The 17497-nt window shown below is 46.1% G+C and overlaps 1 protein-coding gene across 1 annotated transcript; it reads left to right on the top strand.

Moving 5' to 3' along the window:
* Window positions 1-8454: 8454 nt before the first annotated feature.
* LOC140264657 (phospholipid-transporting ATPase ABCA1-like) lies at window positions 8455-17496 on the top strand. The gene is made up of 15 exons (XM_072360566.1): window positions 8455-8561; window positions 9696-9873; window positions 10638-10759; window positions 10847-10991; window positions 12202-12328; window positions 12900-13029; window positions 13156-13276; window positions 13453-13515; window positions 13952-14058; window positions 14450-14591; window positions 15668-15802; window positions 16405-16508; window positions 16636-16728; window positions 16906-17149; window positions 17350-17496. The coding sequence occupies exons 1-15, from the start codon at window positions 8455-8457 to the stop codon at window positions 17488-17490; spliced, it is 1959 nt and encodes a 652-aa protein (XP_072216667.1). The 3' UTR covers window positions 17491-17496.
* Window position 17497: the final 1 nt, after the last annotated feature.

Below are 17497 nucleotides of genomic sequence, written 5' to 3'. Positions count from 1 at the left end.
CTTAGGGAGAGTAATACAGATGTTTCAAGGGTACCAGGAGAGGAAGGTCTGCCCTCCAGGGCAAGATACAGGCTGTATTCTTATCTTGGGTCAGTACTTCTGCTCGTACCGGATTATGTCCCGGCCTCCAATACCATGCCCTCTGGACAGATATCTGTGGCTGTATAACTATATCTGGCACCAGAGGAGGAGTCTTGATCTGCCATAGGGACACAATAGGTGTCCCTTTAGCAATAAAGACCGGAGTATTGACCACAATGTCAGTAGGCCATGTACCTATCACCGAGGGGGTAACTGAACCTCCCACCTCCAGTAGTCTCCCCCAAGGTGCAAGTAGGCCACACCACTTGGGTCCTACCTGCACCTTCCAGGGCCAATTTATCTTATGGATTCCTGGTTTTAGATTCTCAGGGGCAGGGAGCAGAAGATTATTGTCATTACCAATCTGCGGTTTTACCTCATTATCAGTACCTGTAATTTGGATCCTAAGAGTGGAGGCCCATATAGTGTGTAACATTTTCAGGGCACTGGGTCTGCCATCCTGAGGTCTTTCATTCAAGTCCCGCAGGGTTTCGTATAATCTTTTTGTCCACCCCTGCAGGGACTGGGAGTCTGTCTTCAGGGCAGCCTTAAGGATACCATTGTAGCGTTCAATAAGGCCTGCCCCTGTTGGATTATATGGCAGGTGGAATCACCATTCAATGTTGTTCTCTTCTGCCCAGCGCTGTATCATCGCTCCAGTAAAATGAGTCCCTTGGTCTCTCTCGATGACTTGAGGTGTCCCATATGCAGACATCAGTTTAGTGAGTGCCTTAATTGTATATGTTTGATTTGCCTTTGGTACGGGATAGGCTTGCAGCAGTCCACTTACAGTATCAACGCAGGTCAGGGCATATCTCACCCCCTCAGACCAAGGGAGGGGCCCAATATAATCAACCTGCCATCTCTGAAGAGGACTATATCCTCTAGCAATGTGGGATGTTGTTTCAGGCAACGGTCTTGGTCTCATCTTTGAGCAAGCGTCACAGTCCTGACATGCTTGGATGATATCAGATAGTTGTACAGGCAGACCCCATGCTTTAGCGGCCGCCCACATTATCTTTTGTCCAGCATGCTGTAGCTTCTGATGTAACGAACGGGCAATATTTTCGGATTGTGAATTCCCAATCCATCGAACTCGGGCCAGTGTGTCAGCTTCATCGTTTCCTGGTGACTGCAGGGGTTGATGACCAGGGACATGGTAGACACATACCGTCCTGTGTTTGACTGTATTCCAAATGTCTACCCCCGATCTTTCCCCCAGATCGGTCGAGCGTGGATCACAGAATCACAGAATTATAGGGGTTGGAAGGGACCTCTAGAGATCATCGAGTCCAACCCCCCTGCCAAAGCAGGCTCCCTACACCACGTCGCACAGGTAGGCGTCCAGGCGGGTCTTGAATATCTCCAGAGAAGGAGACTCCACCACCTCCCTGGGCAGCCTGTTCCAGTGCTGTTCCAGGATAGTCCATTCCTGGGTAGCCCACTGTGTAATCCACAGAGTAAGCCCCCAGTACACAGCCCAACTATCCATACAGATGTTCAGGATGCCGTCACTAGGTTCTTTAGTTATAACCATCCACACGGCTCGCAATTCTGCCCATTGGCTGCTCTGACCATCCCCCTCATCAAACCAGATTGTCTCAGTAGAGGGATGGTATGCTATAGCTCGCCACTTGCTCGGGTTGCCTCTGCTGGACCCATCCGTATACCAGGCATCTTCAGGAATAGGATATCTTCCTTCCTGAATGGGGCTCTTTTCTGGTGGAGCGACCATTTGTTCTTTCGGCGTATCACTGCGATATGTCACTGGGCCTAGGATCTTCTGTAATTCCTCCTTAAGTGGAGATGAAGACAGGCTGCTTCTCTGACTTAGATAGGCGACCCATCGTGCTACCGTCTGTGCTTGGGCCACCCCTGTCTTAGGAAGGTGAGTCAAATCTCTTACCCACCCCTGGATTGGTAATGTAGTTTTAACTATAACCTCTGCTGTTTGTGTTATTGGCTCTACCGCTTGTAACGCCGAATACGCAGCCAATAACTGTTTCTCAATCATGCTATATCTTTCTTCTGCTCCGTGCCAAACCTGAGACCAGAATCCAATGGGGGTTCCAACAGAACTCTGGCGTTGCCACAGGCCCCAGGCAAAACCATCCTGGGTAACATGAATGTCTAGTTCAGCTGGGAGGGTCGGATCAAATATACCCAATGCCTGGGCTTGTTTAACTGCCAGCTTTGCCTGTTGGAAAGCATCTTGTTCTACCTTTCCCCAGTTCCATGATTGACCCTTCTTGGTAAGCTTATACAATGGCCTCAACAACTGAGCTAAGTGAGGTATAAAGGAGCGCCAATACCCCCATATACCCAAGAATTCTTGTAGCTGTTTTGATGTAGGAACTGGAAACGCTTGGACTTTATCTACTACTGCACTGGGTAGTACTTTGGTTTTCCCGGACCAAATTACTCCCAAGAATTTTACAGATAACCCCGGACCTTGCACCTTCTGTGGGTTTATAGCCCACCCTCTCTTCTGCAGATAAGCTATCAACAAATCTGCTGCTTGTCTCACCGCCTCTAATGAATCGGATGTTAACAGGAGGTCATCAATATAATGATATAAATTGACATTATTTGGCTTCTGCCACTTAGCCAGATCATGCGCCACTAAATTATGACAAAAAGTGGGCAAATGCACGTACCCTTGCAGTAGAACCTGAAAAGTCCACTGCCTGCCTTCCCATGTGAATGCAAACTGGTCTTGCGATTCTTCACTAATTGGAATACTGAAGAATGCATTCGCTAAGTCTAGGACACAGTGGTATGTTTTAATTTCCCTGCTTAGTGTGTCCATTAGGGAGGCAATATTGGGTACGGCCGCATGAACGGGCTGCGTGACCTTATTTAATTCCCTATAGTCCACTGTCATCCTCCATGTTCCATCCGATTTTCGCACTGGCCATATTGGGGAGTTGTATGGGCTATGTGCAGGCCTTATAATACCTACTTTTTCTAATTTCTGCACTGTTTTTGTTATTTCATCCTGCCCACCTGGGAGTCTGTACTGTTTTACATTAGTAATCCGGCGTGGTTTGGCAGACAAATAGGCTCATGTTTTGCATGGCCTCTCAATATTGTCTAAATTGCCCAGATACTAATGCATCTTTGCCGCAACCGGAACTCTCCCACTGTTGTGTGGAGAGCCAGACCCCACAAAATATCAATTCCTAATATGTATTCCGGAATTGGAGCAATAGATACCTTGTACTCCCGTGGTGGGAGGCACCCAACCCCCAATTTTACCCAGGTTTGGGTGACTGGAATGGTCTGTCCCCCAAAGCCTCCAATCATTACTCTATTGCCTCTGAATTTTGTTGGGTCCCCATATATTATAGATGTTTCTGCCCCAGTATCAACGAGGGCCATAACCTTCTGTACATTCCCTCGGGACCAATATATCGTCAATTCTACATAGGGCCTCCGGTCCCGTCTAGAGGCCCCAGGGTGACTGACGTCCCTCATCATGCCATAAACTGGGCCAGGTTCAAGTCTTTTACCTCTGATGCCTCTGGTATTGTGACCCAAGGTACCTGAGGTGGCTTCTTTTTCCTATTTGGCACAACAAAGTCTTCTAGATTCCAAGTTGTTGTCGGTCGTCGTTCTATGAGTCTTATCCCCGGTCTTTTGGGGTGGTTCTGAAATTTTTGTTCATCCTTCAGCTGTTTCCACAACTGAAGTAGAACATGGTTGGGCTGCCCATCAATTTTGGCAAATTGAACACCTGCTCGGAGTAGATCGTTAAACATTTGTTTTCGGGACACCCTAATGGGTTCCACCCGAGGGGTTCGTGGGGCCGATCTCCTGGCTCGGGCTATTGGGAAAACTTCGGTATCCTTGATCACTCTGATATTGCACTTGGTTTGCAGACGCTCAGTTTCTCCTAGGTCCGCTACCAATTGGGCAGCTTGCTGGACTGCTGCCTCTGCGGCCACTAAAGGGTTTAATATGGAAACCAACGTTCCATACATATGTGAGTGAGCCTGCTGTAAGATTAGGTCCCTCATTCCTGCGGAAAACTTTACCATATCGGGGCTAACAGATGTGTCTTCGTAGATAGCCTCTTGCATGCCCAGTTCCCAGATGTAATTCTGCAGGTCTTCCATAAAAGACCACATCCCCATATGTACTGGCATGTCCGTTTTATTCGACCACACCATGCGGCAGGCAGCCATTAACCAGTCTATGATTGAATGATTTTCCTCAGGGAACTGGGTGCCTGCGTATAATCTCTTCCTCAGGGCAGGATGGACTGTTATTGTTGCCAATTTAGATACCTCGGGGCTGCTAACTATTACACTTTCTGCCCCTGAATCCCATAATCGTAGCAGTCAGGCCGGGACACTTTCCCTCGGCCTTTGCCTGAAACGTTGTACTAAATCCATAAGTTCGGTGGGTGTGTATGGACGTGCTGTTACATGAAAATATGAGACAACAGGGGGCCACTGATCAGGAGGCACCCCTGCTGGTCGATCCTGAACCTTTTTTGTTTTTTGAGTTACCATAGGACGGACTTCTAATAAGTCTGTCTTAGGTGGCTCTTCTAGGTCAGATTTAGTGACCTTATTTTGGTCCGATGTTTCAGGATCCCTACTGTCATCCATTGAAATATATCTAATTTGGGGGGTAGTTGAAAAAAACAATGAATTTTTCCCCGTTAACAGACTAATTTCGCCCTCTAGTTTTTCAATGAGGGCTTTTAATAATTGATTTTCATGCTCGATCTTATTTGATTTCATTTCTGCCTGATTTAAAGCATTTAACAAAGGCCAGGCTGCCATGGATGCAGCCATTTGCCTCTCCTTGGTCGTCAAGATATCTTTTTGTAGTCCCTGAAAATATTCGGTCAGATAGTAGGGGGACATATTGCCTGTTACTCGTAAGGGCTCATTGTTCAATAATTGTTGCTAATTGGAAATATGGGGACACCTCAAACCCTGGGATTTATCCAGGGAGGGTTTTTCCTAAGGGGGTGATCTTCTCCCCCTTGAACCAGCTAAACATATTCCATAAAAAGGACTTTTTTTTTTTTTTTTTTTTTTTTCCCCGATATTTGCAGGCTCCTGCCTGGTTTACCAAATGTATTGGTTGTTACTATACAGATGGTAGCAAATGTACAGAAGGAATAAGTAAAGGAAAACTCACCAGTGGTGGTGCCTTGGCTGAAGAAGCTGGGGCAGTCCTCACTGGTGAGCGATCTCCAAGAGATGCTGCCTCAGTGGGAGTCAGCCCTTAAATGAGGTCTCAGAGGGGATGGAGTCGAGCTCCACCCCTTCCGGGAGCACAGCTACATCACTCTCACCTGTGCTCCCACAGCTGACCCCATACTTGCCTCAGCTGATTAATCAGAGGTTCAGGCTGTGATTACCAATCTCCCATACACGAAGAAAACCATACTTCTGTTCAGTTGAAGTCCAGTTCTTGAGAAACCCCATTCTTGCTCACTTGGATCTTAATCCTGCAAAAATATATGCATGTGCTTACTCCAGGAATAGTTTTGCTTATTCAGGCAGTAGTGTATCGGTGAGCCCTGTTTTCCACCTGAGCACCCCTACATTGGAGACATGGTGTGTCTGTCAGCCCCTGCGGGCACCCGGGGCCTTGAAAGGCCGTGCCCCCAAGTTGGGACGCCTGAGGCGCTCGGCCCTCACAGCCCCCTGTGCTGGGACACCTGAGGTGCTCGGCCCTCAGGCACTGTGCCCGCTGCAGCAGAGGCGTCGTGCCAGGAGAGCAGGCAGAGCTTGTCCCCATGCCACCTCAGCAGGGAACAGCCAGTTGGGCTGCAGCAGGCCCTGCAGGAGTCGGAGGGCCAGCATGAGGATCCCAGTGAGAAGTGTGTGCCGGGTTCCATGCCAGACACCATAGGAGACCGGGAGCATGTGGCTGACAGCCCAGCGGGACTCCCACATGGGGATATGTCTTTCCTGGTCCACCGGGACCTGGGGCAGTGATGTCTGATGTGACCTGTTGTTGCTAGCTCTTTTAAAACCTCACTTCAGTGCTTCTGTGCTGAGTCTGTCCTGGCTCAGAAGATAATCTGGGCCACTGCTTTCTTCTGAGACTGCCTCTGAGCTCCATTGTCTCTGGAGTTTGCCTGCAGCCCTGGTTAATATTTGTCACTGGGGCAGAAAACAAACAACAACAACAAAAGCAACAACAACAACAAACAACAAAAAAAAACCCAAACCACCAGATCTAAGGCTGACTTGGTGGGACTGCAGAAGGGCATAGTGGACGAAGAAAGCTATGCTTTCTTAGTCTTCTTACCACTGCTGTCTTTGAAGGTACTGGCTGCAGACTGGAAAGAAAGCTGTGAAAAACTTCGTGTGATTCCCAGAGTTCAGGACATCTGGGAAGGTACTATCAAAGAAGAAGTAACTGTCTTTTTACTGTTTGCAGGGGAGTTCTGGAGATCGATTTCTCAACAACTTGGCAAGTTTCATGAAAGGTCTGGACACAAAAAACAATGTGAAGGTAAGTCAGCTATCCTTACTGCCCTGCCTGTTTTTTGAAGCTCTGGTAACCTGGGGTTGTTTTTAGGGAGCAAAGTCTCAGCAGTTTGCATTGGACAACTGTGCAGACTAGAGCTTGCTACATTTAAATTATTAGCTAGTGGAGAAGATTTGATTCTTCTTGGTTTCCCTGAAATCTGTTTCTCCTTTGAAGTCAAAAGTCCAAAAGGATGTGCAGGAACGGCAGCTTTGTTTCGAGGGGAGAACTTTTCCTTCCAGATGCCTCTGAAGGTTATTGGTCAAACTATATGTCCAGTCCCTGAGCAAAGTATCTGGAAATAGATAGAAATAAATAACATTATAAGATAGAAGTTAAAAGATAGAAGGAAGACTCACCCCGGTCTTCAAAAAGGGCAAGAAGGATGACCCGGGTAATTATAGGCCAGTCAGCCTCACCTCTGTCCCAGGGAAGGTGATGGAACAGCTTGTGCTGGATGCCATCTCCAGGCAACTGGGAGAAAAGGAGGTTATCAGGAGTACTCAGCATGGGTTCACCAAGGGGAGGTCGTGCTCGACCAACCTGGTGGCCTTTTATGAAGATGTCACTCTCTGGGTGGATGGGGGGAGAGCGGTAGATGTAGTCTACCTTGATTTCAGTAAAGCTTTTGATAGGGTCCCCCTTGGCATCCTTATAACAAAGCTGAGGAAGTATGGGATAGATGAGTGGACGGTGAAGTGGATCGAGAATTGGCTGACTGGCAGAGTGCAGAGGGTTGTCGTTGGCGGTGCGGTGTCTGGCTGGAGGCCTGTGACTAGTGGTGTCCCCCAGGGGTCTGTGCTGGGTCCAGTCTTGTTCAACGTCTTCATCAACAACCTTGATGAGGGGATAGTGGCCACCCTCAGCAAGTTTGCTGATGACACGAAGCTGGGAGGATTGGCTGACACGCCTGAAGGCTGTGCTGCCATTCAGAGAGACCTGGACAGGCTGGAGAGCTGGGCAGTAAGAAACCGGATGAGGTTTAACAAAAGCAAGTGTAGAGTCTTGCACCTAGGTAGAAATAATTGCATACACCAGTACAGGTTGGGGGAAGACCTGCTGGAGAGGAGCTCTGCTGAGAGGGACCTGGGCGTCCTGGTGGACGACAGGTTGGCCATGAGCCAGCAGTGTGCCCTTGTAGCCAAAAAGGCCAATGGCATTCTGGGGTGCATTAAAAAGAGCGTGGCCAGCAGGTCGAGGGAGGTGATCCTTCCCCTCTACTCTGCCATGGTGAGGCCTCATCTGGAATACTGTGTCCAGTTCTGGGCTCCCCAGTACAAAAAAGACAGGGATCTCTTGGAAAGAGTCCAGCGGAGGGCCACAAAGATGGTGAAGGGCCTGGAGCATCTCCCCTACGAGGAGAGACTTAGGGAGCTGGGTCTGTTTAGCCTTGAGAAGAGAAGGCTGAGAGGGGACTTGATCCAGGTTTATAAATACCTGAAGTGTGGGAGCCATAGTGGCGAGGCTGGTCTCTTTTCAGTAGTGCGTGGGGACAGGACTAGGGGAAATGGGCTGAAACTTCAGTATAAGAAGTTCCGCACGAATGCGCGCAAGAACATGAGGGTGTCGGAGCACTGGAACAGGCTGCCCAGGGAGGTGGTGGAGTCTCCTTCTCTGGAGATATTCAAGACCCGCCTGGACGCCTACCTGTGTGACGTGGTGTAGGGAGTCTGCTTTGGCAGGGGGGTTGGACTCGATGATCTCTGGAGGTCCCTTCCAACCCCTACAATTCTGTGATTCTGTGATTCTGTGAAGTTCAATAAGGAAAACTGATATACCTGATGCCTTTCTGACATGGATGTGGTCTCTTGCAGGTGTGGTTCAACAACAAGGGTCGGCATGCCATTGCCTCCTTCCTGAATGTGATCAACAATGCTATTCTTTGGGCCAACCTGCAGCAAGGCAAAAACCCTAGTGCTTATGGGTCACTTCAGTCACCTACTCAACTTGACTAAGCAACAGCTCTCTGAAGTGGCTCTGTAAGTCCTAATGTGAACACAGCTGGGTTTGGGATAATCAACTGGTGATTACTGGAAACTGGCAACACAAGAAATGCTGTAGGGTCATTGATGGGCAGTCAGTAGCTGGTGGCACTGCAATTCTACCATGTTGACCATAATATCTGTAGTCAGGACAAGCTGCAGCATGTGCTATTGAGCACTTGCTCATAAACCAGCACTACTTTTTTATTCCAGTTTAACTCCTTACTACTCAAACGTAATAGTCAGCACTAGTTATGTAAGGGATACAGAAGTTGCTTACTCTTATTATGTAGCTTGTGTAAATTTGATCAGCTATGTCAGACAGCCTGCCACCACTGTTTCCCATGCTGCTCTGTTCACAGAGCTGCAGTAGTTTCTCTCCAAAGAGTCTGTAGGCATCCAGGTGTCACAGAGTGAAAAGGAATATCTTTTTTGTATGAATGTGGTTCTGTGTTTCTCGGTGCCATGCAAATTTTCTGTGTCTGAGTACCTCAAACTGAAATTTTTGAGAAGAAACAAAATCCTCTCATTTTCTGCTTCTTGGAGAATTTCAACAGTGTGACCTGGCCCATCCTTGACTCACCATGGATATAGTCATTCTTTTGTCCCACAGTACCACCATTTGACTGAGACTGATAGGTCCTGTTTAGTTTTGCTCACTCTCTCAGCCTTTAGGTCTTAGTCCAAATTACTGAGATTCTGATGAGTTCATTACTATTACAATCTCAACCAGGACTTGCAAACTGTGTGCAGATACATTCGAGTATTTCAGCACAGCAGTGACTGTTGACAGTCAGAGACACCTTTGAACTTTAAAATGAAACAGCAACAAATCCCAACCCTAGTAAGTACATGAGGAAAGGAGAAGGAACGCTGTGTTGAAGTGACCAAACATTGTGCAGGCTGTGGGGCTGTTTTTGAAACACTTACAGGCTTTGTGTATTGTCTTCATTGTACAGATAGAGAGCAGCCCTGTAGTTGATATGGCCTGCTGTGGTTGTCCTTAACCCTGCAAAACAATGAAAGCAAAAGGAGAATGCATTTCCGTATTGCCCACATGAACTGCCTCATTTTGTCTTGAGGGAGACAGCACCAGCATACAAACACTTTGCTTTCATTCTTTTTGTCTAGGATGACCACGTCTGTGGATGTCCTAGTCTCCATCTGCGTGATCTTTGACATGTCCTTTGTTCCTGCCAGCTTTGTGGTGTTCCTTATCCAGGAACGTGTCAGCAAGGCTAAGCACTTGCAGTTCATCAGTGGTGTGAAGCCTGTGATCTACTGGCTGGCTAACTTTGTCTGGGATATGGTAAGGGCTGGACTAAACTCCATGGCTGTTTTAAACTGTTCCCCATCATGTGTTTGCAGGGTGTCCACTGAAATGTTAAGCATAGCTATGGGTATTGGGTGCTACATTAATTCGTTATGTAATAGCTGTTGTATCTTCGACTTATACCTTTGCTCTCTTGGGCAATGTTGGTTCATGTAGGTGGGACAAAAAACACTGGACTGAGGATGGGAGGGCAACCATAAGCTCCAGCATTAGTGTCAGTGACATTTTTAATGTCACTTGAAAATACTTGCCCCAGAATGTTGGCTTGCTCTGCTGATTCCCTTGCTCTGCTGATTCAAAGCAGGCTTTTCAATCTGAAATGTCCAGAACCTGTGAAAGTCTTATCAGTTACTTCTAGAGGACCAAGAAGTGTGAATTCTTGTATACCACACTGTTGATTACACATGTGAATCACATTACATCACAGGTGTGCCCCTGGTGGCGCAGTGGTATAAGGTGCTGCTTGCAACACCAGAGGCCCGGGGTTCGAATCCCCCCTGTGGCGCAAGTGGCACAAATGCCGCTCTGCTACACAGAAAGGCTCGAATCCCGGGAGTTGGACTCGATGATCTCTAAGGTCCCTTCCAACTCGCTCGATACTGTGATACATCTGAATTTCGCCTTGCAAGTAGACTTGGGGACACTCAAGGATGTTGAAAAATGTTGGTTCAGAGTGGGAAGATGTATTAGTTTTTTTGTCATCTAGGAATGAATCTAAAGCTGTGTTTTTCACCTTCCAGTGCAACTACATTGTTCCAGACACACTTGTTATCATCATCTTCATCTGCTTCCAACAGAAGTCCTCCTTTCAACAGAAGTCTTCCTCCAACCTGCCTGTACTTGCTCTTCTGCTTCTCTATGGGTATGGGATCTCTCCTCTGCAGGATGATTAGAGAGACACTTAAGTTCAGAAGTTTCTTACCTGATGTTGTTGCCTTTCATCTTGCAGTTGGTCTATCACTCCTCTCATGTATCCAGCCTCCTTCGTGTTCAAAATCCCCAGCACAGCGTATGTTGTGCTGACCAGTGTGAACCTCTTCATTGACATCAATGGTAGCGTGGCCACCTTTGTCCTGGAGCTCTTCACCAACAACGTAAGTCTTCCTAGGAACTCTTCATCAGTCTTGTGCTGATACATTCTAATTCCACATGGTTGCCATGTTTCCCTGACAAACTCCAAGCTTGTAACCCTTACTGCAGAGTTTTAAATGTGTTTAAACATGTTTAATTTGAATTTATTGCACATTCTTCACAAGGGGCAGTTTCTATCTACTGCAGGGCATTTCAAGCACTCTGTTGTCCTCCGTTTTGCTTTCAGAGATAAATATCTCACTGACTGTATTGGAAACCTTTGCATCTCACTTCAGCTTTTCCAAAGCCAGATGCCTATTAGGGAAGGTCCAAGTGTCCCCCATGCCCATATGTAACACAAGGTGCCTAAGCAGGTCCCATTTGGCACATGTTAGTGAGAAGTACCTCTGAGGGAGCCCTGTGGGATTAACTTATTGATTGCACCACCTGCCTGTGGGCATGAGGCAGCCATCTTTGCTGGTGATCCCTTTTGTTATAAGGTGTATTTTATCTCAGCTGAAACATGCACTTTCTTGAAGATAAGTGCCTGGAAGAACAGTAAAGTAACCTCTCTTCAGGACAAGGGGCAGTGTGCAAATGAACATGGAAAGGAACTTTATTCTCACGGTGACTGAACACAGGAGAAAGCTGCCCAGAGAGGTTGTGAAGTCTTTTTCTCTGGAGATATTCAAAACCCATCTGAATGCTTTCCTATGTGACCTATTGTAGGGAGCCTGCTTTAGCAGGAGGTTGGACTTAATGATCTCCAGAGGTCACTTCCAACCCCTACAGTTCTGTGATTCTCTTGTCAGTGTGATCTGTGAACTAAGTCAGCTGGAAAAGGATTACAGCATCCAGTATTGGCTATAGAGGGGCTACCTACAGCCACTGAGATAACCAGTCTGTGCAACCACAAGTTTCCCATCTTCTCAACCTGTAGACTTTCTGCATGTTGCCTTTTGTAGGCCTTGCCTTTTGGACTGAACGTTTGGAGAAATCTCTCCTTTGGTGTAGATTGCTAGCTTTAATAGCATCTCAAGCAAAGCAGAAGCACTGACTGTCTGGAGGAGCTGTGGGATTGTTTCTTGGCAGAATATTCCTAATCCCACATTTTTTGTGGGATTGCAGTGCTGCTAGCTGGCTGCAGGTGGTAATTCACAACATAGCATCACATTCAGCAGGTGGTGGCTTTTCTCTGCTCAGACAGCTCACTGGAACTTAATTTTGTTTTAGCAGAAGCTGAACAACATCAATGACATCCTAAAGTCTGCCTTTCTCATCTTCCCTCACTTCTGCCTGGGACGGGGTCTTATTGATATGGTGAAAAATCAGGCCATGGCTGATGCTCTGGAGAGGTTTGGTAAGTGAAATTGTGTGAGCCTGCTCTGGATTAACACCCTTTGTTCTTCTGACTTTTCAGGAGTTCAGAGTACACAGTCAGCAACACGGAGCTTACCAGAGCTGGCAGGTATTCTTAGATGTCCTCTTCAGGATGTTTCAAACACCAAAGAAATCAGGCACATAGATCCCAGAACTTTGAGTTCTTAGAATCCAGATGCATGGGGGGAAGATCATGAGGCTAAGTGGAAGGAGTGGCTAAGATTCTGTAGAGCTGGTTTATTTCTTTCTCTGGAATGCAGATGAGAGGTGTGAGTCAGTTGCCTTGTGCTTCTTGAGAACGTGGGCCAGCTCTTCTTTGGTAGACAAAATTCTTAGTGTTCAACTTCTCATAAGAGAACATGCTCAAACCCAACTTTGCTACAGCAAGAGATGTGTATGCAGTCACAACTTGTATAGCTTGTCCCCAGTCTCCCCTAGCTGATTGCTCTCAGTTCCCCTACTGACTGAATTGGTGAGCTATAAAGAAAGAAATGATAGCAGTCTCCCATTGCTCTGGAAAGGTGACTGTGCTCGTCTTCTCATCTTGGCAGGCGAGAATCGTTTCGTGTCCCCTCTGTCATGGGATCTAGTGGGAAGGAACCTGTTTGCCATGGCAGTGGAGGGTGTAGTCTTCTTCCTCATTACTGTGCTCATCCAGTATAGATTCTTCATCAAACCCAGGTAGGTTGTCTGCTTCACTTTCCTGCTGTAGGCAGGTAAAGTTTTCTTTGTTGTTTGCTATGAAGTGGGGAGAAGAGATAAGCTCCATCATCTTCTGCCAAGGCTTTACCATGTTTCTCTCTACAGGCCTGTCTATGCCAAGTTACCCCCTGTGAATGATGAAGATGAGGATGTAAACAGAGAAGGGCAGAGAATAATAAGTGGAGGAGGACAGAGTGACATACTGGAAATCAAGGAGCTGACCAAGGTAACAGAAAAGTTTTGCGTTTCTAAGACCCATTTATGCAAAACTGTGCAGTTCACCAGGAGTCTCATTAAGAAAGGTCTGATGGAATCAAAAGGGGAGGATATTTTTAGTGTTAAATCTGTGTGGATCTAATTATAATTCTCACTTACACTGTTGGGGTTTTTTTATGGTTTCAGATTTACAGAATGAAACGAAAGCCAGCCGTTGACAGGATATGTGTTGGAATCCCTCCTGGAGAGGTAAGCTTGTTTTGTCATTCTCTCTGCTTCTGTGTTTTTGAACTGCCTAAGAGCAACACGCAACACAGAGTAGAGTGAAATTAGAAGCAGGTGGTGTTCAAATTACACAAAATTGAATGGCCTGGAAGTGGAAGCAGTTTATGTCTCAATCTCTCTCTGCCTTTGAAGATGGTACAGAACTCTGCAGCCGTTAGGACTAGAGGTTAAGCTATGGCACTCTCTAAAGTTTAGCACAGACATGCTACGCTGACACTGCACCAAGGTAATGCTATAGTTTATGCTTTTTCCACGCCTGAAGAATTTATGCTTAAAATGAAAGTCCAGTTTATTCAGAAAATGCACTGACTTCAAGGTTGTTGCCTTCAGTATTCTCAGTGATGAATACTATAGGGCTGGCTCCTGTTCTCAGCGCTCATTTGCTGTTTTATATCCACAGTGCTTTGGACTTCTAGGAGTAAATGGTGCTGGCAAGTCATCCACTTTCAAGATGCTAACTGGTGATACAGATGTGACAGGAGGAGAAGCTTTCCTCAAAGGAAACAGGTAAAGGACAATGCATCTTTCACTTCTTTGTCTTAAAAAAGAACCTTTGCTGCTTCCTCCTTCAACTTTCTTGGTCTTTGTTCCACTTCAAACAAATCTAAATGCTACCCCACTTTTTCCTATCTCAGCTCTTGGGCCTCAGCCTTTTGCTGACTCTACTAAGTTTATCAAAGTGGATTTAGTCTGGCAGTCAATTCTGAATACCTACCCTACCGTATTTCGATTTCATAAATTTCATATTTATAAAAAGAAAAGAAAAAGTTTGACAAAGAGACTTCTAGGAGTCATTGTTAGTCCAATGATTCCAGACCCACTGATTCACCTTCCTCTTTTTATCATCTAAATGTTGTGTACTTGTAAAATCATAACTAATTATGTTCTTATTTTACAGTATCCTGTCGAACATCCAAGAAGTTCATCAGAACATGGGCTACTGTCCGCAGTTTGATGCTGTTAATGAACTGCTTACAGGGCGAGAACACTTGGAGTTCTTTGCACTCCTCAGAGGTGTTCCTGAGAAAGAAGTTTGCAAGGTAAGTGAAACACCATGGGAATACCTCAGTGACAAGCTGTTGCTGCTACCATGCTCGTATCCCACAGTGTAGTGGTCTGCTTCTTTCTGAGTGATCATACTGTGTCATTAAATTGCTCCTGTTTCAGCATTCACAGATAGGCTTATGCTAACAGTGTTTAGTCAATTAATAACAGTTTTACAGTAGCACACAGTGCTCTTCTCAATATCATTTCCTTGGACTGGCAGCAGCTTTCACCATTTGTGTCTTGGGTTCTGTAGAACTGTTTCCAGATCCAAGTCCAAAGTAAGCCCACACAGCTCTGAGAGCAGTGGCAAGTGAAAACCGCAAGCTCCTTCAAGGTTTACAGGCCTCTGTTCTGTGCTCTGAGCACAGGAACCTGGTTCTGGTGCAAACAGTAACTGAATCTCTTTGTTTAAATGCTTTTTAGCCCCTAATGCAACAAGTGTCTTGCGGTGTAAGTACTTCTGAGTAATGAACCAGATCCTCCCAGTCTGACTGAAGGGCTGAAATGTACAGCAGTGCCAGTACCTGCGTGTCAGGAGAGATGGTGTCCCTGCTGCAAGCCCATAGCAACTAAAAAGCTGGATAAAACATGTACTACTAAGACAACTACACCAGTAGTCAGCAGGGCTAGGCTGGCGCTGAACTACTTGGTCACTTGTGGCCCTGGCACAGGCTGCCCAGGGCAGTGGGCATGGCCCCAAGCTGCAGTAGTTCAAGGACTGTTTGGATGCCACCCTCACACACAGGGTTTGGGTTTTGTGTGATCCCGGGAGGCCAGGAGTTGAATTCAGTGATCTTTGTGGGTCCCTTCCAACTCAAGACATTCTGTGATTCCATGAATTTGTGCTAAGCTGCAGCTATCTGATTGTCTGGGCCCTCAGGGGCTGGTATTTATACGCCTTGATCTGAGGGTGAGTGGGGTGTTTCAAAACCTAGAGCTATGCCAGATTAAAGCCTTGGATCAGTGGCCCTTCTGAAAAATCATCTTAAATCCAGGGCTTGTAAGGAAAATCTCAGTGTGTAGATGTTGCTGTGATTGATTCATGAAGATAGTGTACTGTCTCTTGTAGGTTGGCGAATGGGCAATTCGGAAACTGGGCCTTGTGAAATATGGAGAAAAATATGCGGGCAACTACAGTGGAGGGAACAGGCACAAGCTCTCCACAGCAATAGCCCTCATTGGAGGGCCACCTGTGGTATTCCTGGTGAGTTTGCAACCGTAACTCATTAACATTTTCCTCTGAAAACAGAAAAATTAGGCTCGGATGAAGACTGGCTACTTTGTGACCAACAAAATCTAAAAATGTCATCAGTCACCTAAATATAAGCAAAGAACAGGGAATCTTTATTTGGGCCTGTTGGCACCTATTTGAACATAGACTCAGACTGTAATGTGTCTCATGGTTTCTGTTCATGAAAAATCAGTGGAGAAGTGGAGATCTCAGACATGATGCCAAACTAGCAACAGTTAAAGCACCTTCACCGCTGCTGCAAATACTCCTATGCATGCAAAACATTATCGCCCTCCAGCATTTCCTAGCTCAATTTAAACTTGAACTGAGTTTAACTTGTTTTAAAACTTTTTCAATATGTTATAATTGCAAAATAAACAGTGCTTCTCAGTTCTTCAAAGTTTAAATTAGCAAACATGCTTTTGAGCATAATTTGTTTTCCCATTTTAAAAAATGCATCAAACTTGCGTATTTTCATCTATTCCAATATGCATAAAGAGCACGGCCAGGTCATTTCAGAGATGAGGTATTTGTTGGTAGCATGGAATATCCTAATTTTTGTACGTATTTTGCAGGATGAGCCAACAAAAGGGATGGATCCGAAAGCACGCCGTTTCTTGTGGAACTGTGCTCTGAGTGTTATCAAAGAGGGGAGATCAGTAGTGCTTACGTCTCACAGGCAAGTATCAACCATGTTGTATCACACTGCAGCTGTTGCATCTGCTGGGTCTGGATGCAAAGCTTGGCTCAGCTGCTCTGCCCTCCAGCACTTCTTCCAGTGCTAAGGAACTTAATTCTTTCTACAGCATGGAAGAGTGTGAAGCGCTGTGCACTCGAATGGCAATAATGGTCAATGGGCGATTCAGGTGTCTGGGCAGCGTCCAGCATCTAAAGAACAGGTAGCTATTTTGTTATCATTTACATCACAGAGTTGTCTGCGTTTTTAGAGATAAGAGTCAGACTTAATCCCTCATGCAGCATTCCCAATGCTATGGGAAAAACTGCTGAATTCTAAGCTGTACGTCTTGTTTCAGAGCCGCTTACATGAACTCCTCTGCTGGCCTTCTTTTGTACAGGTTTGGAGATGGTTATACCATAGTGGTGCGAATTGCAGGGGGTAACCCAGACCTGAAGCCAGTTGAGGAATTCTTTGGGCATGCCTTCCCTGGAAGTGTCCTGAAGGAGAAGCATCGCAATATGCTGCAGTACCAACTTCCATCTTCACAGTCTTCACTGGCTAGAATATTCAGTATTCTCTCCCAGAACAAAAAGAGGCTTCACATAGAAGACTACTCTGTTTCTCAGACCACACTTGACCAAGTAAGTTTTTAGTAGCCTGTGTGCCAAAACCATGGTCCTGGAGAGGGAGGAATACATCAACCAACTTACCTGACCTTGTAAGGTCATTTCAGCAAGCTAGGCACTGAATTCTGGGACTAGTCCAGAAAGGATTCAGTGTATAGAATGCTCTAGATGAGTGAAAATCCAGAGCAGTGTGTGACATGGCCTTTTTCTTGCAGGTATTTGTAAATTTCGCTAAGGACCAAAGTGATGATGACCACACTAAGGACCTGTCATTGCACAAAAACCAGACTGTGGTAGACATTGCAATCCTTAATTCCTTTCTGCAAGATGAGAAGGTAAAAGAAAGTTGCGTGTGAGCCAATT

This window comes from Excalfactoria chinensis, chromosome Z (assembly GCF_039878825.1).
Source record: "Excalfactoria chinensis isolate bCotChi1 chromosome Z, bCotChi1.hap2, whole genome shotgun sequence".
Classification (NCBI taxonomy): Eukaryota; Metazoa; Chordata; class Aves; order Galliformes; family Phasianidae; genus Excalfactoria; species Excalfactoria chinensis.
Note: the sequence above shows the minus strand (reverse complement) of the source record. Positions and strands in the feature narration are given on the sequence as shown.

Excerpts from the sequence above, each read along its gene's own strand:
- LOC140264657 (XM_072360566.1), top strand. The coding sequence starts at position 8,455 with ATGCTATTCTTTGGGCCAACCTGCAGCAAGGCAAAAACCCTAGTGCTT. Across the intron at positions 13,277-13,452 it reads AAATCAAGGAGCTGACCAAG|ATTTACAGAATGAAACGAAA; the intron begins GTAACAGAAAAG and ends TTATGGTTTCAG. Across the intron at positions 14,059-14,449 it reads GCTTTCCTCAAAGGAAACAG|TATCCTGTCGAACATCCAAG; the intron begins GTAAAGGACAAT and ends CTTATTTTACAG.